General features: G+C 53.3%; 3 protein-coding genes across 8 annotated transcripts; 2 read left to right on the forward strand and 1 right to left on the reverse strand.

Annotated features, from left to right (window-relative positions):
• Nucleotides 1–2,367: 2,367 nt before the first annotated feature.
• Nucleotides 2,368–12,150, forward strand: LOC116796762 (fibrinogen-like protein 1-like protein). 6 transcript variants are annotated; one of them, XM_032707643.1, is made up of 11 exons: nt 2,368–3,030; nt 4,210–4,284; nt 4,586–4,654; nt 4,812–4,835; nt 4,922–4,999; nt 5,765–5,868; nt 7,069–7,222; nt 7,509–7,659; nt 8,214–9,762; nt 10,225–10,360; nt 10,949–11,025. In XM_032707643.1, exons 1-9 carry the CDS (start codon nt 2,952–2,954, stop codon nt 8,308–8,310), a joined length of 831 nt encoding a protein of 276 aa, XP_032563534.1. In that variant the 5' UTR covers nt 2,368–2,951; the 3' UTR covers nt 8,311–9,762; nt 10,225–10,360; nt 10,949–11,025. The 6 variants fall into 6 exon arrangements, with proteins under 6 accessions (XP_032563534.1, XP_032563533.1, XP_032563529.1 ...); XM_032707642.1 differs by lacking the exon at nt 2,368–3,030 and adding an exon at nt 3,058–3,688 and having other exon boundaries at nt 7,099–7,222; XM_032707638.1 differs by lacking the exon at nt 2,368–3,030 and adding an exon at nt 3,063–3,688.
• A 1,715-nt stretch (nt 12,151–13,865) lies between these two features.
• On the reverse strand, nt 13,866–17,625 carry LOC116796874 (fibrinogen-like protein 1-like protein). The gene is made up of 4 exons (XM_032707859.1): nt 17,534–17,625; nt 16,617–16,702; nt 15,676–15,795; nt 13,866–14,641 (listed from the first exon to the last, which is right to left on the reverse strand). The coding sequence occupies exons 1-4, from the start codon at nt 17,623–17,625 to the stop codon at nt 14,001–14,003; spliced, it is 939 nt and encodes a 312-aa protein (XP_032563750.1). The 3' UTR covers nt 13,866–14,000.
• A 2,851-nt stretch (nt 17,626–20,476) lies between these two features.
• Nucleotides 20,477–25,783, forward strand: LOC116796767 (fibrinogen-like protein 1-like protein). Its single transcript, XM_032707652.1, has 4 exons — nt 20,477–20,608; nt 21,667–21,810; nt 23,627–23,689; nt 24,726–25,783. The coding sequence occupies exons 1-4, from the start codon at nt 20,605–20,607 to the stop codon at nt 25,358–25,360; spliced, it is 846 nt and encodes a 281-aa protein (XP_032563543.1). The 5' UTR covers nt 20,477–20,604; the 3' UTR covers nt 25,361–25,783.
• Nucleotides 25,784–27,586: the final 1,803 nt, after the last annotated feature.

Raw genomic sequence — 27,586 nt, forward strand, 5'->3', positions numbered from 1 at the left:
CCTCTGGCAGTGGGAAGCTTTTGCCCATTTTGTCCTGTCACTCGAGGCCCTTGTCCAAAGTCCTTGTCCAGCCCTTTTGGAAACCCTTTAATCACTGTACCATGCCCAAAGCTCTTCCAGGAAAGAAGAGAGCCCTTTATTGTTCTTTTATTCAGTTTAAGACTGGAGTCACAGCTCAGCCAGTTCCTCCTCTGCCATGTCAGACTCTGGTTCTGTTACAAGGCAACTCACACTCAGCTCTTGGTTTCTTCTTGCATTGTGGAGCAGGGAATAAGCCTGGCTTTGCTGTGCCACTGAACTGTCAGTGTGAGTTGGCCCGGGCAGGACACAGGAACCCCCACAAAACCACAGATGAAATGCAAAGAGTACATTTATCTTTGTTACAATTTTTTTTACTGGTGTTTGACTGGGAGATGACTCAGCAATCTGTTCCAAACATGAAAACATATTCCAGTTGAATTTCAGGAAAATTAAGAAAAGGCTGCACTGTTTAGAGTACATGCAGCGTGCAGGGAACAGCGTGGGATTGTTGTGTGCTTGTGTAGAGCCAGCTCTGGGCAGGGAAGGGCCCTGCACTGGCCCTAGTCATGGCCCTGCTCCAGGATGGAGGATGGTGGAGGTGTAGCTGTCATTGAAATTCAGGAACAAAGCTCCTTAACAGCACTAGAACATTAGGAAGCAGGCAGTACTTTATCACAGAGCTGGACTACAGTGCCAGCTTTAGGGGGAGAGCCCCACAGGGCACCACGGGACCAGCACTGGCCTCAAGTCCTGGCCACGGGGCACGATGTGCTCAGCCTGGTGGCAGAGAGACAGGAGGGAGGAGAAAGATTGAGGAGCATCAGGGAGCCTGAGGAAGAGAGAGGCTGGTGGGACCAGGCTTTGTCTGCGTTTTTATGATTTCTTTATTAAATTAACCAACTCCTCAAATGCAATTCTTCTCTCTTCTTCGATGTCTGTGTCTGAGTACTGGTTGTTCTCTCCTGTCTCTCTGCTTGGGGAAGGTGACGTCTCACGGGCTGGGATGATCTTTATCTGGGTGAGCTCTGGTGCCCAAGAGATGTGCTTGGGCTTGCGGGTCTTGGCTGGCCGGTGCTCCTGTGAGGTGGAAGGGCCTGGGGACGAGGGCAGCAAGTGCCCTGAGACCCCCAGCCCTGCCCTGGGGTGCCCATGGCACAGGTAGGGTCAGCAGGGAGAGCCCCAGTGCCGCCTGCCCGAGCCCGGCTCTGTGCCAGAGCACTGAAGCCCATCCCAAGGGCCAGGAAGTGCTGCTTGGGCAGTGAGGGCAGTTCACACCCTGACATCCCTCACAGGGAATCCAGTCTTTCATGGATAGTCATGTAGCTTGAGCCAGGACTCTCCTCCCAGTTCAGAGACTGGGAGTTTGAGGGTTTTTGGAGTCTTTTAGTTGTGGGGTGTTTTGGGTATTTTTTCCCTGCTAAGCAGAATACCGCATTCTCCTGGTGTTTGGAGTCAGAATCTTACAGGGAAAGTAAAAGCACTCAAGAAACCTGAGTTCTGGAATTTGCAGTTCTTCTACAATATTGTGAGAACATCTGTATAAAAGACAGGTCAAAAAATTCAGGTCAAATCAAAAGGATGCAAGTTTCAATGTATCATTCATGACCTTTGGCTTTCTGAAGGCAATTCTACCTGTACAGAATGTGCCTTTCTAATAGGCACAAAAGAGGACACACCTTCCCCATATTTAGAACAAGTCCCAGCTATCCATTTTGCCTTCCCAGCAATTTTAAAAGAGTCCATCAAACCACTTTTTTCCTCTGATAGTTAAAATTGCAGCCCAGGGAAGTTTGGGACAGTACAGATCGTGCTGCCTGCTGTGCCTTGGCAGCCAATGGTGGGTTTCTGTCTGGAGTTTAATGGCCTCAGTCCTCCTTTGGAGTCTCTGGTGCCAATGGCTCAGAGATCAGCCCACACCGGGGCTAATTTTCCATCCTGCTGCTGGGCAGCACTGCTGAGGCAGCCAGGGATGGAAGGGGCTCTAGGAATTCCCTTCCCAAGTCCAGCTGAAGCTCAGGAAGTTTTCTGCAGCATCTACATCACCTGGCAAGGTCTCCAACTTTTCCTGGCTTCAACTCAGTTTCTGCTCTGCAGGAGATGATTGGCAAGCATTGAATTGGAGCAGCCTGAGCTGTTGCATCCTCTTGTCACTTTTTGTCATCATGTGCTATGTCAGACACCTGCCATTGGTGGGTCACTATCTGAGTGTTCAGAAACAGGAGAGGGATATAAGTGAAGATTTTTAAGCTGGATGGAAACAGCAGCTTGAATTTATTCAACATTTTGGCACATGCCAGGGCAGCTCTGACAGCATCCTCTGCCTTTTAGTGATGCTGGATAAGCACATGAATCTTCAGTCTCTTACTCATTTTTCACCTGCAGACACCTGTGTTGCCTCCTGCATCAGCTCTTGTCCCTGTAAAACCAACAGCCTGTCTCTGAGTCTTTTGCTTTGTAGTAAATGATATTATTTATTTTGTAGTTTAGTTCACGTACATTTCCCTCTTTCTCTCCCTCCCTGTTTTGGAGAGCTGAGTGGTCTAATAACTTGAAGGTGCACCAAGGGTGTATTCCCCTGCTCAAGAATACAGTGTAGGAGAGAGGCAGAGTTGTCTCCTCGGGGCACACATACAAACACTGTGTCCCTGACAGTCCCAGCCGTGTTTGGCAGCGGTGCTGCCATCGCCCTGGGATGGCTCAGTGCTGCAGTTGAAAGGGAAAAGACGATGTGACAGCCAGGGGAGGGTCTGAACAGAGTGGTAGCTCAAAGCTATCACAGCTTTATTAAGGTGTGCCACCCTTATTTATAGGGTGGCAGGGGAAGGTTCCAGAAACCGGGGAGGAGCATGGGACAGGCAGAAATATAGACCAATCAGAAGGGAAAGGAGGGAATAAGGAAAGAGTGGGAGCCAGTAGGGGAAACATCTGCAATGCAGCAGATTATAACCAATCAGAAAATAGGTAATAAACATGAAGGGAAAACTGTGAAAACATTTGACGTAAACCAGGGTATAATACATTTATAACTTTTGTTAACAATTCTGTTCAGTCCTAGTCTGTAAAATAGTCTCAGTCTTCATAACTGAACACTGAATGCTTAGAATCCATGTCCTCCTCTGTCTCCGCTTCAGCTATGGTCTCTCACAGCTGCCTTTTCCACCTTGCAAACTTCTCCTTTTCCTCCTCCGTGCTCCCCGCAGCTCAGAGCTTCCAGCTCAGACTCAGTGCAGGGGTTGCCTGCACGTTTCTTGCTGGGTTCTGCTCACACCTTTGGCTGGTGTGAGCTCCATGTGGCTGCCTCAAGTATGACCTCATGCCTTATCTGGTTCCCTGGTGACCCAGGTGCCCGGGCTCCGCTTTGGAACCCCAACTGTTGCCCAAGGAACTTGGCATTTGGGTGCTAGGTCTGGGGCCATGGGGTGGTGGTGGGTGGCCCTGATGCTGGTGCTGGTCCCCTGGCACCCTAGAAATGCTGGCTTGTGGCTGTGGGTGGCCCTGGTGCTCTGCCTCCCTGGGGTGCACTCCTGCCTGCTCTGCTTTGGGCCCCCCAAAATGCGTCAGCAGTTCTGCCGTGAGATTACTGGGACCTCTGCCAAGAACCCCAGAAATAAAAAATGCCAAGAGGCCCTTGTTGAGGCTGCTAAACCACTTGCCTCTGTCGCTGTGGGTACGTCATGGGACCCCAGGGACCCCAAACCCAAAAGGGATCCTGCCCAAGAACCTCCATCCTGACTGGCCCTTCTTTTCCATGGGTCCTCTATCCCAAGGGGGACCCCTGCCCTGAACAGCACCCTACAGTCCTCTGGGATTCCCCACTTCAACCAAGGCCCTCACACTGACACTGACCAGGATCCCAGGAAGTTGTGGACCCCAGGGACCCACCCCAGACAAGCATCCTTGGGACTCAGAACCACGCCAAGGCCTCCCCAGACCTGATCTGGACCCCAGGGACCTTTGGGAACCCCAGCCCTGCCCAAGACCCTGAGAATCACCCAACCTTGACCGGGGACACCCTGGGGACCCCTTGGCCCTACCTAGGACCTTAGGAGTCCCCAGGGATACCTGACCCTTCCCAGTAACCCTAAACCCTGGTCAGAACTCCAGGAATCCCCAGAAACCCTCCAGACCTTACTGAAACTCCAACCCTAATCCTGTATACTGATTCTAGTGTCCCTGTACTGGTTCCAGGGGCGGGGCAGCATGAGGAACTTCGAGACTTTGTCTTGGATGCTCTGTATTATGTAGAGGAGCAAAAGAACAAGAGTGAGCAGGGGACATGGGACATGGGGCATAGGATGTGGAGGCCTTGAAGGGGCATGGGGTGGAGGTGAAATATGGAGGTCTGGAGGCAGTAAAGGGATAATCGGGGAATCCTGAGGTTATATGGGCTTCAAAGTATACAGTTTCTTGGGGGGCTTGAGGGGGTATTTGGGAATAGATGGGACTCCAGGATGGATATATGGGGTTGAGGTGAGTTGTACGGGGGATCTGTGGTGTCTGGGAAGGGTTTATGGGGATGCTGGAGAGGACACATTGTCTCATTTGGACATCCTGGTCACCCCAGAGCCCCTTAACAAGTCCCTGCAGGAAGCTGTCGACACAATCTGGGTGAAGCTGAGCCGGATGACGAAAGGTATGGGACCAGTGGGGACCCCCACCCTGGGAACCCCAGTCCTAGAGATACTCCCAGGGACTCCATCTGGGCTGGACAAGGGCTGAGCCCTGACAGCTCATCGTAAGGATGTGAGTCCCCGGTGTTCCCCAGTCTAACGCTGCTTCCTCTCCACCAGTTCCAGCCTGCATCCCACCCTGTGGTGAGTGCCTCTCCCCTTGTCTTGCCCTTCCTTGTCCCCTAGTACATCTCCCACTCCCCTGGGACCACCAAGTCTCTCTTTCCCAGGATTCCAGCCAGATGCCCGTGTCTTCCAGTGTGCCACCTGCCACTTTGCAGACTGCGAGTTTCCCCTGGACTGCCCAGGTATGGGACCATGCCAGGTTGTTGCATTAAGAGTAAGGAAATCTTCCCCAACTTACCCCCTTTCTTAGGTTATTTTTATACTATTTTTAATATTTTGGTGGAGCTTGAGTGACTCCAGTCGCAGTTGGTACTGACTGGGGGCAGATGGTATTGCTTTGCTTTTAAAGGTCCAGGCTAGAAAGATGCAGAGCATGCACTCAGCAAGGAGTAGTTGTACATTGAGGGTGGGTAGCTGTTGAGATGGAGGTGTGTCTGGTATTATAATGAGATGATAATGAGCAAAGTACCTCCGAAGGACAGGATTTCACCACAAAATTAAGTAATTGCTAGCTCAGCAACTGATATTCTGAATGGAACGGGATATTACCTCTTGTTTGGCAAATGCCATGTGTTGTATCAGCCCCACTGAGTTCCCACGCCTGCTGTGATCCCAACATGTGTAAAGTGATCCTTAAATACCAACTACATTCTACCCTGGAATTCTACAACTTTCTTTAGGGTGTGGATGTAACTTTAGTCTCAATAATTTTCCCCCAGTAATTCTTCCACACAGACCCAGGCACCCAGGTCGGGCTCACCTCCCCCTGCCAGAGCTGGGTGCCCCCAGGGCTCTGGAGACACCCTGCATTTCTCTCACCTGTGCTCCCACCCTGAGTGCACCTGCCAAGGTGTTCAGCTGCCCGTCCCTGCAGCCAGCACAGGAGCACCATCACCTCTGTCAGGGCACACCCAGATGTGAGCTCACCTGCCTGGCAATGCTCCCAGTGCAGGACCTGCAGACCTACACGGATGAGACCATCGTGCTGCTCTGTGATGTGCCCTTCTCCTTCCCCGGCAGCCTGCCCGTCACCTGGATGTTTGTCCCAAATGTGAGTTGCACGAGAGCGTGGAAGGGTGTGAGTAGGCATTCTGCATTCTGGGGAGGGCTGGGCACGGGTAGCCAGGCCTGCACACACACACAGCTGTTTGCTTGGCGTGAGGTCTCTCATGGGTACTGCTGCCACCATGTGCTGGAAGTAGCAGCTGTGAAAGCACACACAGGGGGCAGGTCACTCGTGTGTTTGCAGGTCCATGTGTGCACATGTAGAGTCATAAAATTACAGGATGGTTTGGGTTGGAAGTGACCTTAAAGCTCATCTCATTCCACCCCCTGCAATGGGTAGGGACACCTTCCTCTAGACAAGGTTGCTCCAAGCCCCATCCATCCTGGTCTAACTGAACAAGTTATGTTTCTTTAAAAAGGAACCTATGCATCAGTGAGGGAGAATGTTAAGAGGTGATTTTAGATAATGGATGACGGGTAAGCTCTGGGTGATGTCCGTGTGTTAGAAAAACAAATTAAAAATTTTGGTTTACTTTCATGTTCCCAGACCTGGAGGGGGAAGTTAACAAACCCTGGAAGAGAAATTTACTGTTGAGAACTGAACACCAGGATTGCAGAATTTATAAACCACAAAGACGTTACATAAACCAGAGATGCCCTGTCTGGGAAAAAGATAATTAAAAGACTGAAAATGTGGACTAATTAACATGAAAAGCAAGAAATCCATAACCAATAGAATAATAATTCATGAAGAGAACTATATAACATGCAAGCCAATGAACACTAATTCTTTTGTTTGCTAAAATGTATAAATAGTTAAAAGTTTTCGTGACTGATGTAAATGTGAAGCGATACCCGTGTACCTCAGCGCTGAATAATGTCGGCTTTCTGATTAGGGTGTTCATTTCCTGGGTTTTGGTGACACTGGGCTTGAACACTTCCAGGAATAGGGCAGCCACAGCTTCTCTGGACAACCTGTGCCAGGGCCTCACCACCCCCACAGGGAAGAACTCCTTCCCACATGTGCAGGAAATGACTTTTGTGTCCACTGTGGTTGTGCATCCCTGTGTGCACACATGGGGCACAAGGAGAGTGTGGGGGACAGGAGGTGTGTCCACGTGCACCAGCACAAGAAGCATGAAGGGGACATGTCAAGCACGTGCAGGACACGGGTGCCTCTGTGTGTACACGTGTGCTGTCCCGTGTGCCTCGTGGGCTGTGCTGACGGATCCCCCCCACGCCCCAGCTGCGCACACAGGACCTGTCGCTGTTCAAGGAGCTGAAGGGGAATCCAGAGAACCCCTCCAGCCTGACCATCGAGGAGCCCGCTCCAGGAACTGTTGCCTGTCGCCTGGGGGAAGTTTCCAAGCCCTTTGCCCGCAAGTTCTTTTACCTCAACGGTGAGCCCAGGCACCTGAGTGCCCTGGGGCAGGGAGCAGTGCCGGGGGGGGAGCTGAACCCCAGACACCCAGGTCCGTGGGATGGGGGTGCTTGGGGGTGTGGGCAGGGTGCCAGGACGTGTCAGTTCATTGTGGACAGGTGAACTGGAGCAGGTGTTCCCTGATCCTTGGCTCCTCTGGGGGCGGTGGGGCATGTGGGTTGGAGCGGGGACCCCCAGACAGTGAGGTCTGTGGCTGGGGCAGGTGCTGCAGGGCCCCGTGACCTGAGGTGCCGGTGTCCCTACAGTGTCAGAGGGGAGCGTGGAGGAAGAGAGAGGGCTCCAGGCTGTGTTCAGTACTGTGCTGCACTGGCTCCACAACGAGACCCCCCTGGTCCCCACACCAACAATGGGGCTGGCACTGGGAGTTGCCTCCATGGCGCTTGTGCTGCTGCTGGTGTGAGTATTGCTGACCTGGTAACCTGTACCCTCAAAGTCCCCATGGCTTCTGGGGTCCCTCGCAGAGCAGCAAGGGACTCCCAAACCCCACTGGATTCTCAGTCGCTTGGGATTCCCTCCAAGTGGGAGGGGACCCAGGTGTCCAAAGATGGGCCATAGACTACCAGGACTCCTAAACTCACAGGGCCCTCCATGTCCCCGGGACTCCCATTGTCCTCTGGCCCATTCCAGGATCTCCCCCTTGCACCCAGGATCACTCCAGGCTGCCTTGCTTCCCACAGATTCCCTAATTGCCCCTGAAACCCTGCAACTTTCCCATGTTTTCCCTAGTACCCCCACTGTCCCTTTGGGTGCCCCAGTTGCAATCAGTTGTCCCAGTTGCCCTCAGGGTCCCATTCCTTTACCCTCAGAGCCATCAGTTGCTCCAAGGGCCCCCCAGTTGGCCCTTGAGCCCCCCAGATCCCCTATGTGTACCCATCCCCACATCCCCTGATGGAAATATAGGGTGTCCTCCCTGCTTCCCCTCTTTCTTCATCCCTCCTTCTGTCTCCCAGGGCCCTGTGGCAGTGTGCCCGCTGGACATCCCGCAGGTGTGAACAGCAGGGTATCCCGGAGGATTCCGGATCCCCGGATTCACCCTTGGGACCTTAACACATGGATTCATCCCCGAGGACCGACATTTCTGCATTTGGTTTTTTTGTGCTGGTTGTGCAAATGGGAACAGTCTAGAAACAGAAATACAGAGTTCTGAAAGTCTGGATTATGCCGGTGGTAGAAATCTGGGGTTCTTTGACTTGCAGACAGAAAAACTGGGTACCAGGCAGCATTTTCCTTTTCATGGGTGGACATTCCAGCTGCAGTTGGAGCTGTAGAGCTATCAGTGCTTGTGATGGTGATGGTGGAGGAGCCCGAGCTGTGGCCCCCAGGCTGCAGCCCAGCCTGTCCTGCCCTGTCCTGACCCCAGCAAGGACCTGCTGGGGTCCTCCTGCGGGTGTCCTCCATTTCCCTCTGTGTGCACCCAGATCTCCTCTGTTTCCCTCATCAAATACTCAGATCTTCTCTGTTCTTTCTAGTGTCTGCTTGTGTCTCCCCTCTGGGCACACTCACATCCCTCGTTTTCATAAGTACCTTCAGATTCCATCCATTACCCTCCACTGGTGATCAAATCCCACTGTCCATTCTGTGGGTGCTTGGTTCCTATGGGTTCCATGATGATGTCCCTCCCAGCCCCTCTGTGTACCCTCATTTCCCTCCACTTTCCCTCTATGCACACTTAGGTCCCCTCTGTTCCCCTCACGCTCAGACTCCTGTTGCTTGCCCTCCCTCCACCCGGTTTCATTCCGGTCCTGGGCAGACACTTGCTTTCCTCTGTAGCCATCATCCTGCATGACCAATCCCCCAAACCCAGTGCCCAGAGGCCACAGCTGTCTCATCTGCCTTACAGAAATCTTTCATCAAGGCTATTCAGCTGCCTTCTTGCAGGTCAGGACTGTGGCCCACGGGTGAGTCGAGACTTCCTCTGCTTCCCTTAGATGGAAACCCCTCTGCCTGTGTCCTGTGCTCCAGAATGCACCAGCTGCTCCAAACACTGTCACACAACTCCCTGGAAGTCTTGGGGCCCCACCCAGAGCTGGGCTTAACAGGAGCAGATTAAACAAGAGCCCCTTGACCTGGCAGCACCTGCTGCAGTGGTGGGAGGCAGGGACAGCCCCGTGTTTGCTCTCCACCTGGTTGGTGACTGTGGCGTTCGAGTGTTTGTTCGCTGAGCTACACTCTTCAAAGTTCCCAAATATGCTTGTTACCAGGGGAAATTCCATCCAAGTCACTAAGCACTCACAGAAGAGACCATTCCAAGGATTCTTGCTGGTATGGGGATTATTTTCTTTGCAGCTCAGGGACCTGTGCACTCAGAACCACAGGCACCTCCACCTCAGCTGGTATTTTCTGAGGGCGTGAAGGAAACCAACCTGATCTCCTCCTCCAGGAGAAAAGGGGGGCAGGACCCACTCAGCCCGCCCACTGCAGGAGGCACTACAAATGCCTCTGTGCAACCAGCTGCTCCAGAGCTCTGTGCTCCAAGAGCATTCCCACCTGGAGCCATGGGTGAGTACAGGGCTGGGAAGAGGGGGGGTCCTTGCCAGCAGTGGGGGGAGCACAGGTAGGGCAGCCCAGCAATAAGGAGAGGCTCCATGCACACTGATGGGGAGCAGTGACACCAGTGCCTTCCTGGGAGCACCAGCAGCTTGTCCCCTGCCTTCTGGCTCACCCCAGCCAGTCCCCTGCTCCAGGGGCCAGGAGTGAAACTTGGCTCAGTCGACTGTTGGGTGCTTTGCTCCACCCAAAACCATCCCGTGCTTGACTTGCCGGGAGCAGATCAAGGGGGAAAGGCAAGGTTGTCTACCCCTTGGGCAAGCCTTCCAGCTTGCAGGAAGCAGCCTGATGCTGCCCAGCATTCTTGGTGCTCTCCTGCACCTCACAGGGTCATGTTAACTGCACTGCTGGGATGTCCAGTCTCTCTGCAGGGAGGGTCCTGTTTCATCTTTTCTCTGTCTTGTCCCTTTCTAGCAGCCCAGTGCCTTCTGCTCCTTGCTTCCCTGCTGCTTTTGGCTGCTCCAGGCCACTGTGTGCATACAGAAACCCTAAACATCTTCAAGAAATCTCCCTCCAATGCTTCAGCGAGTGCTCTGAAGAAAACCAGTAGGTAGCATCCCATGGGCATCTGGTGTGGTGTGCTTGTGTACAGCCAGCTCTGGGTGGGAAAAGGCCCTGAACCATCCCTAAGCCTGGCCCTGCTCTGGGATGGAGGATGGTGGAAATGTACCTAGTGCAGGCTGCAGTGTGTGTGTGTGTGTGTGTGTGTGCACTGTGCAGGCTGGGAGGTGGCTGTGTCTGCTTGAAGAGGTCATTTTTCTGCTGTTCCCTCGGTCACAGGCAGGGGCAAGGTCCTCTTCGCCTTCCTCCCAGCATGACCCTGTTGTAGTGTCACAACCCCTTTTTCAGGAGACCTAGAGGAGCCCTTTAGTGCCCATATTCAGTCTCTTTGCCTCGTACCAGCATAGCCCAGTGGGTCTGAGCCCGTTCACTGGGGCTTATTCCTGTTGATGTTCCATATTGAAAAGGAACAGGGGGTTGAGGCCAACCCACTCTCACCTCCAGACCTCTCTAGGCTGGGAGAGCTGATTATCCCCCAGGTGCTCTGGTGAGATGTCCCTCTCTCCTGCCCCAGGGTGAGACAAGGTCTTGTCCTGTTGTACTGGCTTTTGTTCAGTCCCCTTCTGTCCTGCTCCAGGTTGGCCCAGGGACTGCAGTGAGGTCCCTGATGGCAGCTCCAGCGGTGTCTACATCATCCAGCCCTCAGGATTGCACCCCATCATGGTGTACTGTGAGATGGGTGGAGATGGGGGCTGGACCGTGATCCAGAGGAACCGGCAGGACACGGATATCACCTGGAACGAGTCCTGGAGCACCTACAAGCACGGCTTTGGGAATGTGCACACCGAGTACTGGCTGGGCACTGAGAACATCCACCAGATCACCAGGCAGAAGGTCTACCAGGTCAGGTTTGTCATCTGGGATGCTTCAAACAACAAGAGGTTTGCAGACTACAACCTGTTCAGCCTGGACGATGAGTCCCAGGGCTACCGGCTGAGGCTGGGAGCGCACTCGGGGACGGCAGAGGATGCCATGGATTCAGATAATCCCAGGAAAGTGCACAACAACATGAAGTTCTCCACAAAGGATCGGGACCAGGACACTTACAGAGGGAACTGTGCCTCCCGCTACGGGGGCGGGTGGTGGTACTCGGCGTGTTACTCCGTGCGGCTGAACGTCAAGGGGAGCATCACGTGGGGCAGGCTGTGCAAGGGGAACTGCAAAGCCTCTGCCATCCTCATCAAACCAGCTCCCTACCACTAGAACTCCTTCCCTCTTCTGTCCCCCCTGGGCACATGGCCAGGCCAGCGCCCTGCTGGGGCCTGTTTGATGACGGGGGCTGGGGGTGAGTAGGGTTGTTCCTCTATATCAAAGAGCTGCTTTGTTTTCCTCTTACCCTGAAAAGTAGCAAAGTTCCCTGCTCTATCTTTGGCCATTCACCTGCAGTGGGTTTTGGGGGATCATTATTAGCACACATGTTTATGAATACTGCAGCGTCCAAGCATTTTCCTTCTGGGGACAAAACTGTGCTCAGAAGCTTAAAACCCTCCTGGTCCAGCAAGGTCTTAATCTCTTTCTGCTTTGTGGGTATAGATGTTTTCAGTAGAAAAATATCCATCACTAGCTAACCTGACCTACACTGCACTGAGCCCAGGGCAGGCTGTACCTGCACCACAACCCTACTGCAGTCTGTATTCATCCTGCCAAATAAAATCACTTTGAGATCTGCATAGGTGTTCTTCCTCTGTTTGAGAACTCCTTGCAACTGCTCCCAGTTTCCTGCCAGGAGCAGACCTGAGGCTCCTGGTGCAGCAGGAAACTGTTTTCAAAGGGGAATTTTTTCATGATACTCAGGCGAGGAATTAAAGACAAAACTTTCACTTAATGAAGAGAGTTGGATTCCAAGGTGGGGATCTTCCAAAAAGGGAATGCAGTAGCAACGTGATCAGTAGCAAGCACTGAGGGTGGGAGGGAAGAAGCATCAGATCAGTTCAGCCCTGCCAGCCATGACCTGGAGCTCACCAGAGGCCAGAGGCCAGGCCAACATCATCCTGCCTTATTAACCTTGTGAACAGTGGGAAGGAAATGGGAGAGTGAACGGGCAAGAAAGGAACAGCAGCACTGCAAGGCCACACAGCAGCACATGGTCAGTATGTCTGGGCATGTGTAAGATCCAAGCCTGACGTGGCAGGGATCCCACAGTTTCAAGTTTTTGGAGCAGCTTGGGTCTTTATGGGCTCGCTCCAGTGTGGTGATATCTCCATGCACTGGACAGCTCAGCACTGGACATGATGCCTGTGATGTGGTCTCCCAGCACTGAGTAGAAGGAGTCTCCCAGTGCTGGGAGATGTCTTGCTGGCTGCCCTCTTGCTAACAGAGCCCAGGAATGCAGCTCAGCATCACTCAGGGTCAGAGTGCAGTTTTCCAGCAGCCCAAAGCCCTTCTGTCCAGCCTCTCCCCTCACATTAGGTTGTACATCCAGGCCAGAGCACCAATAACTTTTTAAACCAGCAGACATATCTCTCAGCCCAGAAATGTTACTCTCAGGTCAGCTCCAACTGGGAAGCCTTTCTCAACCAGCAGCACCCTCACCTACCCCCATCTCCCCATGCAGCAGTGCTGCCTGCCTTCAAGTGCCACCAGGGCAGCCAAGGAATGCTCCTCAGGAACTCCATAGCTCCTCAGGAACACAGCACTGCCCATAGCTCTGCGGGGTGTCCTGGAACTTGGGTCACAGACCTTGCTTGGCTCCAGAGCCCCATGTTGTTCAGCATTCCCAGCCACAAACCTTGCTCAAGCTCAGCTTTTCTCCCAAAGACTGAGGAGAGGAACCATGGGTTCTTTCAAGCCCAAAGTTAAAACTTCCCTCCATTCCAAGGGAGCTCCACAGACACATTTCCCCTTGGCTGCAGGGAACAATGGGACTGACTGACACACATTGCTCACACCCTCAGGGGAGCCCACTGCCCTCTGCACACTCCAAGCTGTGGTGGTATCTTCCCTTTCCCGGCACAGAGCAACCACCTAGCCATGGACAGTGGCAAACTGTGAGTGAGGGGTTTGCAAGGTATGGGCTCTGCTGGTCCTGTTGACTAATTGTAGCCTTACAGCCACGGTCCAGTGCTCAGTGACTGGAACAAATAAATTGGAAGGAATATTGCCTAACACACTTTAATTTTCCCCAGGTCTGCCTCCCTGAAGACTGGACACTCCCTGAAGATCCCCCCACACCTGTGTGCAGGCAGACACGAGGCAGCACAGTCTGGCTCCAGGGTTTATTGCAGCTGATTCCTCCCACCGTGGGTAGCAGAGCTGTGGGGGGAGCAGGGCCCAGGGTGGGAGCGGGGCCTGAGCAAAGCGGGGTCCATCGACTGCGTGGGGCAGGGAACTGGCACCGTGTCCCCCTCCCCAGGACGGGGGCGGGCACACCCACCCCAAACCAGTGCCTGTGCCCCAGTGCCGGCCAGCACCGCGGCACTGGGAGGAGCTGCCCGTGTGCCCAGGGTTCCAGGCGACGGCTCCTGGACCCCAAAGCTGCTGTGTTTCAGCTGGTGAGGGTGCAGGAGCTGCGGGCAGAGCAGGACGTGCGCTGGGACTCGCAGGGGACAGTGGGCAGGCACGGGAACGGGGCACTGAGCTGGGGATGGTGGCACCCCCCCACTGCCGGGGTTCTGGGTGCTGCAGCAGGGTCAGCACACGTCTGTGGGTTTGACCAGGATGAGGGAGGATGCGCAGTCACCGCTGTCGCAGAATCCCGGCCAAACGATGTAGTTTTTGGCATTGAGCAGGACGTTCTGGCACCTGTTGTACCACCACCCCCCGTAGCTCTTGGCGCAGTTCCCGCTGTACTGGTCCTGGTCCTTGTCAACCGTGCTGAACTTCATGTTGTCGTGAATGCCCCCCTTCTTGGGGTGGTAGAGGGTCAGGTAGTCATCCCCATCGCCAGAATGCCGGCCCAGCCTCAGTGGGTACCCGCTGTCCTCGCTCTCCACCCTGAAGATGTCGTACTCGGCGAAGTGGGTGACGTTGGTTTTGTCCCGCACGACGAAACGCACCTTGTAGGTGCCCTGCTGGGTCAGCAGGTGCAGGTACTCGGTGCCCAGCCAGTAATCGGCGTGCACGTTCCCGAAGCCGTACTTGTAGGTGGTCCAGGATTGCTTCCAGTTGAGCTCAGTGTCATGAGAGTTTCTCTGGACAACAGTCCAGCCCTTGCCTTCGGTGTCCATGTCGCACCAGACCACGCGCGGGGGGGACCGAGCCGGCTGGATGACGTACACCCCGCTGGGGCTGTTCTTGCGGAGGCGGCTGCAGTCTGGGGGGAACCCTGAGGCTGCAGCAACAAACACGGGTTGAGGTTGGGAGAGAGAAGGATCATGAGTCTGTCAGGGCAACGAGGTGCTCCTGTAGGGCAGTGAGAACTCAGGACAAAAAGGGGTGGTTCTGCCTGTGGCTTTTTCATTGGCTCATCCTTGGGGAACCCAGAAAGTCTCTCTAAGCCAGTGACCTCTGTAAGAGCCCTGGAATCTATTTCTCATGGTTTGCTGTTTCATTTGGAGCCTTCGTTGGACATCATTGGCATCTGGCCAAGGAAAGAAGGGGAAAAAATCTTCCAGATGCCAGTGGTGTCCTTCAGGTATATCTGGCCTACACACAACATCCTTGATATATTGAGACACAGCTCTTGCAAGGACCAGAAGTGTCCAAAATGCTCCACTGGATGGCGATATGTAATGAGAATTTATGTTATCCCTGGGGGTCATGGCATTGAAAAAGAAGGCTTAGTTCTGCCATGGTCTCATAGGGGTCTCTTCTCCCAGATTGTTACAGTTTATCTGATCTGTCATGACTCACTGAACAAACTAATTTACTATCTAATTCGTTTTTCTTGGTTTGTGTCTGATAGGAGACAATTTGCCATGGGTAATTCCAATTCAACCCCTGAAAATCTGTTTTACTCAGGCACTCAGGTCTTGCAGGAACTGTAACCCTCCCTTGCAGGGAGTAAGGGAATGCTCCTCATCCAACAAGAGCAAAACAAAAAAAACAAATAGCTGGGGGGATCTCTCCTAGAACTGAGGTTCACAGTCATGGCAGAGCAATCCTGCGGAGGTGTTTGGGCAGGAACCTGTTGGTTTCAGCATAGAGCCACCAAAGGGGTGAAGGTGGCTTGGCAGGAGTCAGGCTGTACAAGCCACGGCCCTGGGGCTTGTGTGTGTGAGGGGTTCCTGTGCTGTGCATCCCCCTGGGTGTTTGCTGGCCTTCCCTAGCACACAGCAGACCCGAGAGTCAGCGCTGAGCCAGGGAGACCCCATCCTGCTCTGTCCCTCGGTGCCCAGCCCGCATCCCCCACTGACCCCTACTCACCGCTCCGGGGGCTGGCAGTGGGTACGGCTGGGCCGGCACTGGCACAGAGGAGAAGCATCGCCACCACGGTGGGCAGGAGGACAAGGTCCCGGTGGAGCTGGTGTGTCCCAGCCTGGAGCCCTGGGGAGGAAAGTGCCCATCACCACCAGGATCCCTGGGCAGCCCCCGGGATGCTCAGAGCAGGGAAGGCAGAGCCAGGGCTCAGTCAGGAGCAAGGGGCTCCCAGGGTGGTGGGAACTGCAGCTCCAGGGCAGGCTCTGCCCTGCAGGGTTGAAGGAAGGTGGGAAATGGCTCTGTCACCTCCTGATCAGCTCCTTCCCTACACCACACAGCAACCTGCAGTTTGTTGTCCCAACCTACAGCCCAAGAGAGGGCAATGACACAGGTGGATCAGTAGCTTGCCAGGTGGGGAGGAATCACAAGAAACAGCTCTATTTGGAGTAATCATGCTTATTTCTTTTATATAAGCCACTCCAGCCAAACCACAGATAGAAGGAAAATAAGCCAAAGGATGGGTCCTACTGCCAGGAGAAGTCTCCTGGGCACCCACAGGGACACAAACCCAAACCCTCTGTGCTGACCACCAGCACCCCTCTACATCCTGCACTCACTCGGCTCCTGGGGGAGGTGCCACCATGCCAGGGGCAGGATCCCTGTGCAGCCACACGTGCCACATGCATTGGTTGGGAAGGGAAAGGACCAAGGTGAAACCTAGGTCTCCACCTTAGCCTCCATGGGAACACATGGCACAGGTGCCCCAGGGCAGGCACAGGCTGGCACCAAGCGTGTGTGTTGTTTGGAGCTTGGGTCTGGCATCCCTCCTGCTCCCAGCGTGCTGGTGTCCTGCTCATCCTCTCTGTGCCTTTGCATATTCACCCCGTCAGGTCTCGTTTGAGCCCAGCACCACACAGGGGTGAGGTGTCCCTGGGCAGGTCACTCACCCATCACGACAGCACGGCTGCGCAGAGAGCAGGAACCCGGCGGTGCACCCTCCCATGCCGAGCTGTCCACACCGACTTTATAGGCACTGCACACACCCACGTGTGTTCACACTCAGCAGCTGTAGAGGCACTTGCAGATTGTGACTCGAGCAGTTTCCAGATCCCATGACAGCAGAGCTGAGGGGAGGGAGCCATGCCCTTCCAGCCAGAGAGGTACAGAATAACCCCCTGCGTGCTGAGGGATTTCAGTTATTGACTGTCCCTACACAAACACTACATGTGAATTGCCCGCCTGGAGCAAATTCTGGAGAGCCAGGATCAAAGTGAAGTGGAGAGACCCAGCTGTTTAAGGACATACACACAGAAACCAGCAAAGGAGGAGAGGTCTCCTGTGTACCCAGTCCCAAAGGTGACCTTGGAAAGGTGAGGACAGGTCCTCAAGAGAGGTGCCAGCTTGCTAAGTCTCCGCTGGCAGGTTTTAGGATCAGCATTGGGCTGGAGCCACTGTCCAGCAGCCAGAGCTACTGTAGACACAGTGTTCCCTGGCACCCCAGTCTGTGTGCTCTGAGCAAGGGCTCCAGGTAACAAAGAGGTACCTGTGGGTCCCTTTGCCACTCTCCTTCCCGGTCCCTATCTTTGGCCTGGTCAGACCCTGCAGATCCACCCCCAGCCCCAGAAACATCAACCTGGAGTTGTGCTTTCTATGGTAGCAAAATGCTCTCAGGACAGACACTTTGGGAGGGCTGTTGTTCATACCAGGAGGTGCAGGCACCTCCATCACCTTGTCACATTTAAGAGGATAAAGATGTGGCCCTTCTAGTTTCTTCTCCTGTGTTGGTTTCTGACCAAATGTCTTCTTCTGGCACAGCTCCACACTTGCTGTTCACAGCAAGTCGAGTTCAAGATGAAGCTCCCACCAAACTTTCTGTACTGTGGGAGGCCACATCAAGCAGTGCCACTTGCAGGTCTTGATGGACAGCAGCATCCAGACCTCTCCAAGGTAAGACATCCCTGGTAAGGAATTCCTGGAGGGACAGGACAAGAGAAAGTGGCGTCAAGTTGCACCAAGGGAGGTTTAGATTGGATATTAGGAAAATTTCTTCATGGGAAGGGTTGTCAAGCACTGGAACAAGTTGCCCAGAGCAGTGGTGGAGTCACCACCCCTGGAAGTGTTCAAAAAACATGTGGATGTGGCATTTGAGGACATGGTTTAGTGGTGAATATGGTGGTGCTGGGTTGACATTTGAACTTAACAATCTTAGAGGTCTTTTCCACCTTAACAATTCTGTGTTCCTGTGAGGTTCCATCTGAACCCTTCTATGTCACCCTTGCTTGCTTGATGAGAGGCTGGGAGCCTTGTCCACAGTCTCATTTAGTTTGGGAGAATGATAAAATCCTATGGAGTTTATGGAGGGAGAAGGGCCTAAGCTGCTCAGGGAAGAACCCTTTCTGGGGGGCAGGGGAAGTGGGGGATTTAAGGGCTCCCATGGTCTTCCCCAAAGCTAATACAGCACCTAGGGGTGCCTGTGCCAGGACTCACAGACCAGCTGCTGCTGGGCAGCCACCTCTGGCATCACTGCTGGCAGCAGGAACACAGGCCCCACGGGAGCTGGACTCAGTGATCCTGATGAGTCCCTTCCAACACAGCATGTTCTATGATTCCTTGATTCTATGGAGAGGAAGTCAAAGCAGTGGCCAAAGCAGCAATGAATGACTTGAATGGGCTGTTTAGATTCACATCTGTGTCAGTTGTAATGTCAAGGAATGGAGGTCCCACAACTTCTCTTTGGGTTTTTTCAGGTTTTGAATATCCTTGGGCTGATTTTTTTTTATATGTATAATTTCCTCCTGTCTCTTATATCTGCTGACTCTCATCCTCCCCTGTGCACCTCCACGGAGAGTCATAGATGGGTGATAGATTAGTTTAGGTTGGAAGGGACTTCTGGAAGCCATCGAGTCCAGTCCCTGCTCAATCAGGTCCTTGTCCAGTCAAGTCTTGAACACCTCTAAGGACAGAAATCCCACAGCCTCTCTCTGGCCACCTGTTCCAGTATTTGACCAACTTCATGTTAAAGAAAGTGTCTATTTCTAAGAGGACTTTCCATGTTCTGACTTAGATCCGTTGCTTCTTATCTCACCACCGTGGACCTCCTTGAACAGTCCAGCTCCCTGTTCTCTGTGTCCTCCCATGAGATGATTGCCATCAGCAACAGGACCTCTCCAGTGCCTGCTCTTCTCCAGGTGGAACAAGCCCAGTTCTCTCCAATTCTGAAACATCCTGAACTCCAGGCTCCCAGCCAGTCTGGTGCCCTCCAGGCTTGCTCCAGTCTGTTTCTTGCAATGAGGGGTCCAAAATAAGACACAGTGCTCTGAGGAGCCTGACTCCACCTGCTCCTCATCCTCCTGCCCAAGTAGCTGTAGGCAGCCACAAGATCCCACCTCAGCCTTCCCTTCTCCGGGCTGGACAAGCCCATCTTTCTCAGCCTCTCCACATATGCCATGTGCTCCTGCCTCAGCTGTCCTGGGGCTCTTAGTTGGATCCTTCTGGAGCTGAAGCCACTGCTCTGCAGGGGGGGCCCCCACACAGGACACAGCACTCCGTCTGCTGTCTCACCCATGGAAAGGAATAATCCCTTCCCTCACCCTCCTGGGTGCGTTTTTCCAGATGCAGCCTGGGATGAAGCCACAAACAGATTTGTGGTTCTTTCAGTACTAAACATTGATCAAGACCGGGTTGGATGGGGCTTGGAGCAACCTGGTCTAGTGGAAGGTGCCCCTGCCCATGGCAGAGGAGTGGAATGAGATGGTATTTAAGGTCTCTTCCAACCCAAACCATTCCAGGATTCTGTGATTTTATGAAACTTACACTGAACAGGAGCTGAGCCCCAGGATATAGCTGGGAGCTTGGAGAAATCCCCTCTGTGGCCTTTCTCCTACCTGCTTTGCACACCCTAATCCCAACATAGGCCTCCTGGAAAAGGTGCCTGGGGACTGGATGTTGTTGGAGAAGCCCTGCTGAGGGTCTCTGTCTGGCCTTGCTTGTACCTGCTGTTGGTCAGCAGCACAGCAGGGCAGCCACAGGAGTGTCCATGGCTGGGTGGCCACACTGTGGGGACACAGCCTGTGACAAAATTCCAGCCCACTCTGCCACAGGCTCTGGCTGTCCAGCCCCAGTTGGATGCTGGGGCAAAGGAATCTTCATAACTCAGAACGCCGTGGGCATCAACCCCTGAGGAAAAGGAGGTCTGGCATTTTCTGTAAGACATCCACAGTGTAGGCACTCCTAGAGCAGAGAGGGGCTTGAAGTGAGACCATTTTACATCAGCGTCACGTCACGATGCCCAGAAGTCCAACTCGTGATCGTGCCGGGGGGACCACGGTGTGAGTTGTGCAAGGGGCAGCGCAGTGGGGGGCAGGAGGCAGCTGGAGTGGCACTTTCTGAAGTTCGGGGCACAGTTTCCCAGGAACACTGGAGTACCTCTTCCCTGAAGGGTCTGTGGGGTCCCCAGGGGCTGTTGAGCTCAATGCCGGCTCTGGAGAGAGCGATTTACGTCTGATGTTTGATTTCCATCCAGAAGGGGAATGTCATCCGGGTATTTACTTAGCAGTTAAACTGTGTGGAGGTGCCCCAAGAATGTCGTTCCCTGGGGAAACCCTGCCAAGGCAGGGGGGCAGCTGGGCACTGTAAATTGTGGTTATTTTAAGACATTTGCTTATGGGCACCGAATTATTTGCTTTGCCTCTGAAGAAAGCTCTTCACCTGTGTGAGACGCAGGCTTCGTTGTGTGAGGACTGATCACTTGATGGTGGAGAGCAAATAAGCCCTGAGCCACTGGTCTTGTTGCCAAGCAGAGGACAAGTGCTGTGGTTTGGGTCTCGTGCCTCCACCCCCTTGCCTGATCAGCCCTATAACTTTCAGGCTGGACACCCCTCCAGCCAGGCCAAAACCACCTGGCTCTGTGCTCCGCAGGGTCCCGGCAGAGGCGACATGGGTGAGTGTGGGGTGGGATGGGATGGAGTGGGATGGGATGGGATGGGATGGGATGGGATGGGATGGCACCTCTGCATGTGGCTGTGGGTCACAAAGCACCCCAGCACTTCGTCTGCTGCAAGGTCCCTCCTCCCCACAGCCTGAACATCCCAGTGCCGAGTCCACCACCTTGTCTGAGCCTGCTGTGCCTTGGGTTGGGAACTGGGGCAGGAGCCTGCATGCTCTGCTATTTCAAGGCTCTACCAGTGTAGCTCTGGAGTGCCAGAAAGCCCGTTTTACAAGCCTCATATTTACCTTTCTTAGCGAATTTCAGTTCTCTGAGGAAAGTGTAAAGTATTCTAGACTAGAAAATGGATGCTCCACTCTTTAGGAATAATGGTAAAATTCCTGTTATTTTACTTAAGTTTAATATTGCAAAAAGTGTGCTGGTTTCCCCCGCTGCTCTGAACAAGAACAGACCAGAGCAGCTGGCTACATATGGAAATTTTAAAGTAGCCACATAACCGACATAACCACACAAAGGGCATCATTTTCCCCAGCCAGGCTGTAATTCCTGAAGGTCTGTGCTGCCCCTCTCTGTCTGCTGCTTGCACACACATAGCCCTGCCTGGGGCTTGTTCCCACCCAGACACCTGGGGTCTTACTGCCCACAGCCCTGGGGCTCAGACAAGGTGAGTGTGTCATGGGAGTGTGATGGGAGCTGGCAAGAAAGGGGATTCCTCCCTCCATGCTCACCCTGCTTGTTGTCTCCAGCCTCCAGTCTCGGGTTTTACAGGGATTTCTGATTACAGAACAGGCACTGGACAAGGTTTTGGTACTTTTTCTGTCTCAAAAACCACCTCAGCAGTGCCACCACTAGTGGCTCCTGGTAATGAGTAGGGTGTGTCTCATAAATGAGCTGATCTACTTGGGCCTCATGGCTCCAAGAGGGAGCTCTACACAGAAAGAGTTTTATTTTCCTATTTTACTCGGCAGGTAAAGGAATCCAATGGGATTCATGGCTCTCTAATGGAAGAGTTATGATCTCTTTCTTCTTTTTCCAATCTCTTCCCATTTCAGCTACCCAGTGCCTTTGTCTTCTGCTTCTTACCTGCCTGCTGGCCCTGGCAGCATCTCTTCCTGACCTTGACATAAGAAACTTGTACCTCCTCAATGGCACGATGGACGACATTATGAATGCTCCTCCAGAGTCCCCCCAGCCTGGTAAGTGTCCAGTACAACAGAAGGAGGCAAATAAGGTCCTGATCAGTCAGATCCTACACAGAGCTCCTCACAGGATCCCAGGAGAAGGGGCAGGTTTGGTCCCACTGGCAGCAAGGGTCATGGGCTCTTCCTTGGAGAAACAGGGTTAAAGATGTTCATGATGTGTTTTAAGGACAGGAAGAATGGTCCCCACCTGGAAATCATGAGGTCAGGGGAGAACTCAATTCAAGGGAGTCCTCAATACAAAGAGGAACTAAATGAAGTTGAGTCCAAGCAGGGGCACTGGTGGTGGTGGCAACCCGGTGGCAGTGGCAACCAGGTGGTGGCACAGAGTAACCTGCAGTTGCCAGGGTATGTTGGAGCAATGAGAAAGCCTTCAGGAAATGCTCCTGGATAAAAAACAGGGGCTGTGGGTGGAACGTGGCACAACAGAAAATGCTGGTTCCCTTCCAAGGGAGAAGGAAGAATTCCTGGCAGAAGAGCTCAAAGTCCAGGTGTTTGGTGCTGGTTTCACATCAGCTGTCAGGAAACTGCCAACACAGGGAGCCTCATGACTGAGACAAGAGCCTGGGCTTCACCAGGAACTGCAAGTCTGAGGAGAGAAAGAAAATGTGCTCTGGACTGCACAGTGATCTCAGGCACATGGTGTGATTTTGGGGTTGATCTGTGCAGGGCCAGGAGTTGGACCTGATGACCCTTGTGGGTCCCTTCTAACTTGGGATATTCTGTGATTCTGTGATCTCTCACTCACAGCACTGGTAGCGTGCTCTGAAAATATCAGCAGCATGAATGCAAGCTGGGTGAGCAGGGAGGCATGCCAGAGAAGACAGGCCAGCATTCCAAGTCTTGACTTGAGGAGGAATGTGTCCAAATGGATGGGGAATGAAGGCAGAGAGGAGCAGGGGCAGACTGTGGCTTACAAAATGAACATGAGTGAACAGTTTCATATGGCTGCAGTAAAATAAATGCCATGGTAAGAAGGTCCACCAGACCATGTCACATGAGTGTTTCCCACCCCACACAGGCTCAGGCAGTGGAGAGAGTCAAAAGGAGACAAAAAGAGAGCCAACATCAAAATTCAGAGAGTCAAAAATCTGGCAGGCCGACTGTGTCAGGAATGGGCTTACACACAGTGTGCAAGAGCCATAAGTTAAACACTTCACAAGGGAGGGGGTAGAACAGCACCAGCTGAAAGCAGGGAACAGGTATTTGAGGGTGGCAGGGAGCAGGTATTTGAGGCTGTCAGAGCAGCAGCTGCAGGATGAGGTGTCTGTTCCAGAGAGGGGACAGGAATGACTTTTGTGATTCCATAAGCCTGTGACTCATTCCTCTCAGTGGATACACAGAAGATGTCCTTACAAAAGAATTGCATTAACTCACTGAAAACCATCCTCTCTTCCAGCAACACCCTTCAAATTCCATTCTGAGCCAGCTGAGCAGAGCCCTCTCCCAACTCCTGATACCTGCACTAGTTTTCCTGTGTCTGGTCTCACATTTCTTCCCCCTATAATCCCTCTTCTTCCTGAGTCCCTTCCAAGCTGCTGCTGCTGCACTTTAACAACCATCTTCCCAGTGTCGTTGCCCCCACTTAGGGTCTTTCCCCCACACAGTGTGCCCAAAAATCCTTTCCACCAGGAAGTCATCTGCCCCACTCTAACATCACGTAAATTCCCCTAAACTACTGGCTTACTGATATCTGAAATCAGAAAGTTCCTCTGGAATTAGGGACAGCGAGAGAAAAACAGGAATATCATCTGGAGAGGATCATGCTCTCCCAGCAGGCATTTGACATGTCTCCCCTGTTCTGTTAATTTAGATGATGGTGATGGACATGTCCGACAGGCCAGAGACATCGGCCACCACCCGCCAGCAAGTCACGGTGAGTCTCTGCGTCTGCCTGGGAGGTTTCACTGCTGCTGGGCTCACCAACAGCTCTCAGACACTTTATCCATGTCCTACACGTGCATTGGCTCCTCCCAGGAGAAATACTGTTTTTCTGATGGGCTGCAGAGGAGCCACAGCTCATAACCTCAGTGGGCGATGAGGACCTTTAGCGTGGGGAATTTTCCAGCCAAACATCCAAACTGGAAAGTGATGATTCATTACTGGGAGGTGGTGATTGGTAATTTTCCCATTTTCACCACACAGTTGATGAGAAGACTGGGGCTGACTGTGTTACTGAATTGGCTGGGTCAACATTAGCCCATAGGACCAAAGATAGGTCCTATCTGAGTGGGGACAACCAGTGGCAGAGGTACTGGGAGATGAGCAAGTCCCTTCCCAGGAGCCTGTAGGTGCATTCAGCTGTTTGTTGCATGAGGTGCTGACACTCTGGAGCATGGAAAGGCCATAATCAAATCCAACAAGTCAGGAAGTCTCTACAGAGCTACCTGGGTAAGCCCAGAGAACACCGATGGCTTTGCCCTGTGGAGTTTCCAAGGGCTGATCTAACTGTTAATGATATTGATGTTGTGATCACCATCTCTCTGGGGTTTCTGAGATTCCTGCAAAGGTCTAAAGCTTCTCTGCTGTACCCACAAGTGGCTTTGTCACCCAGATTTGCATTTGTCTGTGGTCATACATCACCTGCATGGCACAGGCAAATCACCACAGCACTGTGAGACTGAACCCAACCTGGGCGAGGGTCCTTGGGTGATGGCGATGCCTGGCTTGGTCTCACCAGGCCCATACAGTGTGTCCCCATCAGGACACACTGTCTTAGGAAGATGTGAAGCTCAACTCCTACACTGATCAAGTCAAAATTTTGATTTACTCCTGTGAGCACGTGGCACGAATACAGTGGCAGGAACAGAGCCCGTGGAAGGAATGTGTGTGCAAAAAGCTCTAGGCACAAAAGGAATATCCCACTTTCAGCATGTCATTGTGTGGGATTTAATAACCATCTCTGTTTCCAGCCCCAGGTTGGCCCAAGGACTGCAGCGAGATTCCCCGTGGCAGCCACAGCGGTGTCTACATCATCCAGCCCAAAGGGCTCCACCACCTCGTGGTGTACTGTGAGATGAATGTGACCCACGGGGGCTGGACCGTGATCCAGAGGAACCAGAGAGACACACCAGTCACCTGGGCCGAGTCCTGGAGCACCTACAAGTTCGGCTTTGGGAACGTGCGCACCGAGTACTGGCTGGGCACCGAGTACATCCACCAGATCGCCAAGCAGAAGGTCTACCAGGTCAGGTTTGTTATCCAGGATTCTGCAGACACCATCAGCTTCGCAGACTACAACCTGTTCAGCGTGGAAGACGAGTCCCACGGCTACAGGCTGAGGCTGGGCGCCTACAACGGGACGGCGGGGGATGCCATGACCTCGGACAATCCCAACAACATGCATGACAACATGAAATTCTCCACAAAGGATCGGGACCAGGACACTTACAGTAAGAACTGTGCCTACAGCTACGAGGGCGGGTGGTGGTTCTCGTCGTGTTACTCTGTGAGGCTGAATTACAAGGGTGGCATGTCATGGGGCAACCTGTGCAAGGGCAACTGCAAATCCTCCCTTATCCTCATCAAACCAGCTTCATATTGTTAGTGCTTCTTCCTCCTCCTGTCCACACTGGACACTCTGCAAAGGCTCTGAATGGCCAAAGAGCATGAACCCCTCTGGAGCAGAGCGAGGAGCCCAAAGATAGCAGGGCTTTAGTGAAATGCCACTTTCCAATCCCCACTCTGAGTGCAGGCTCCCCTCTGCTCAGCTCTATTCTCCTGTGCTTGCCAGTGATTCCTTGTTATTATGTTCATAATCAAGAATAAAAAAATTAGTTGTGAAATTTGTGGATTCCCCACGTTCCTTCCCTGCGGGAGGAAGACACGGCCCTGGAGTGACATCAGAGTTCCCTGCCTCCAGAACTCACAGCGAGCAAAAAAAGCTGCATGCCACAAATTTCCATGTACTCTGAGCCTCTCTGCAGTGTCTGGTGAAGCATCCAAATAAATGTGCTTGCTTGAGCTCATTCACCAGTAATGACATCTGTTCTCTGTCTCTGGTGTGCTCCCATGAGGCTCGGGAAATCCCACGTCAGGTGGCAGGATGGGAGTCTTGGGATTATCACAGAATCACAGAATCACAGACTGGTTTGGGCTGAAGGGACCTTGAAGCTCATCTCATTCCAACCCCCTTGACATGGGCAGGGACACCTTGCACTAGACCAGGTTGCTCAACCTGGAGGCAGAAAGCCTTGAGTGGTTCTCACAGGAATGGATGTAGGAAAATTAAACCCAGTTACACCGCGATAAAGGCCCTGGGATCTGCACAGGGGGGTTCAGAAGGGACCAGGCACATGGGAGAACTCATCCCACATCATCAGCACACTCACAGTGCCAGGGTCCCACTCCTGCTGGGAGGCTCTGTCTGTCAGGATGTGTTCTTTGCTGCCTGGCTGTCTGCACAGACATACTTTGATCCTCTAGAAACAAGATTTCAAAGTCGTTGGTAAATGTCTGCTGTGAGCGAGAAGCAGCGAACTGAAATAGAAGCAAAGCAGAAGTAGGTTAGATGTTAGAAATGAGGAATTCTCCACTTGAATTAGGAGACACTAATGAGGGCAAAGTTCATAATGGGATCACCATATCCAAGTTTCTGAGACCAATTTAGATGAACTTTTGCCAGGAAAAGTGCAGACTAAAGAGCTAATGCTGTGAGGCTGCAGGACAAGACTGCTACAGCTCCTCCATCCCACAGAGTTCTGGCACTGCCAGGACGGACTGTTGGAGAAGCACTTTGGCCTTCACAAACCCCTTCTGGTTTTGTCCTGGGGCAGCACAGTAACAGCCATGAGTTTCACTTCCAGGACCAGCCATGAGTTTCACCTTCCACGGCCCGGGAAAACCCATCCCTGGCCCACCAGCTGTGGAGCCCAGTGCGCACTGGGAGCCATCTAGAGAGGTTTGAGAAATTAGAAAATGCTGAGAGAAATGAGCAGTGGGAGATGTCCCAGCCAAAAAGGACCTGACACTGCTCCAGGAAATGGCCCTCAGCACTGCAGAGTGTGGGGCACCTGCAGCTGGGGGTGTCTGAGGAAAAAGAAAGCCTGGACCTCCAGCACCAACCACTGAGCCCCCCAAACCAGAGCACGGAGGACTGGTGGGACCTCCACGTACAGCCTGTGCCTGCCTTGTGTTGGGCACCACAACATGGGGAGAGGAGGCACAGGAGAGCTCCAGTATGGATTTGTGTTGTCTGGAAGAGCAGTTCTCCTGTGCCAGGAGCACAAGCTGGTAGCAGCAAGGAGAGATGGCTGTTGGGAGGTCCTGGAATTTTTCTTCTAGGTCTCTGAATCACTGCAAACATTTAGTGACCACAGCACCCTTTGGCAGCAGTTCCCAGTCCCAGTGGGGCAGCGCTCCCACTTCTGCCCTCCCTGGGGGCCAAAGGGGCTCAAACAGAGCTGTAGTGACAAGGTGTCCCAGTCACAGGGTGTCCCTTGGCTCCCGTCTCTCCGGAGCCGCGAGAACAGGTCACCGGAGTGTCACAAGACGGGTGAGACCACGGCGGCAGCAGGTGGAATGTGCGCAGCAGGGTGCGGGATGTTCACGGCGCGGGGGCGGTGCGAGGCGCGCACAGTGGGGTGCGGGATGCAGGTTGTGCCAGGTGAGGTGCAGAGGGTGCACAGAGGGGAGCAGGGCGCGCAGAGCGGGGCGTAGGATGCAGAGCGCAGGGTGCGCACAGAGGGGTGCGGTGCGCAGGGTGCGCGGAGCGGGGTGCGGGGTGGGCACAGCAGGATGCAGAGTGGGCACAGCGGTGTGCGGGGTGGGCACA

The sequence above is a fragment of the Chiroxiphia lanceolata genome, chromosome 20 (assembly GCF_009829145.1).
Source record: "Chiroxiphia lanceolata isolate bChiLan1 chromosome 20, bChiLan1.pri, whole genome shotgun sequence".
In the NCBI taxonomy this organism is placed as follows: Eukaryota; Metazoa; Chordata; class Aves; order Passeriformes; family Pipridae; genus Chiroxiphia; species Chiroxiphia lanceolata.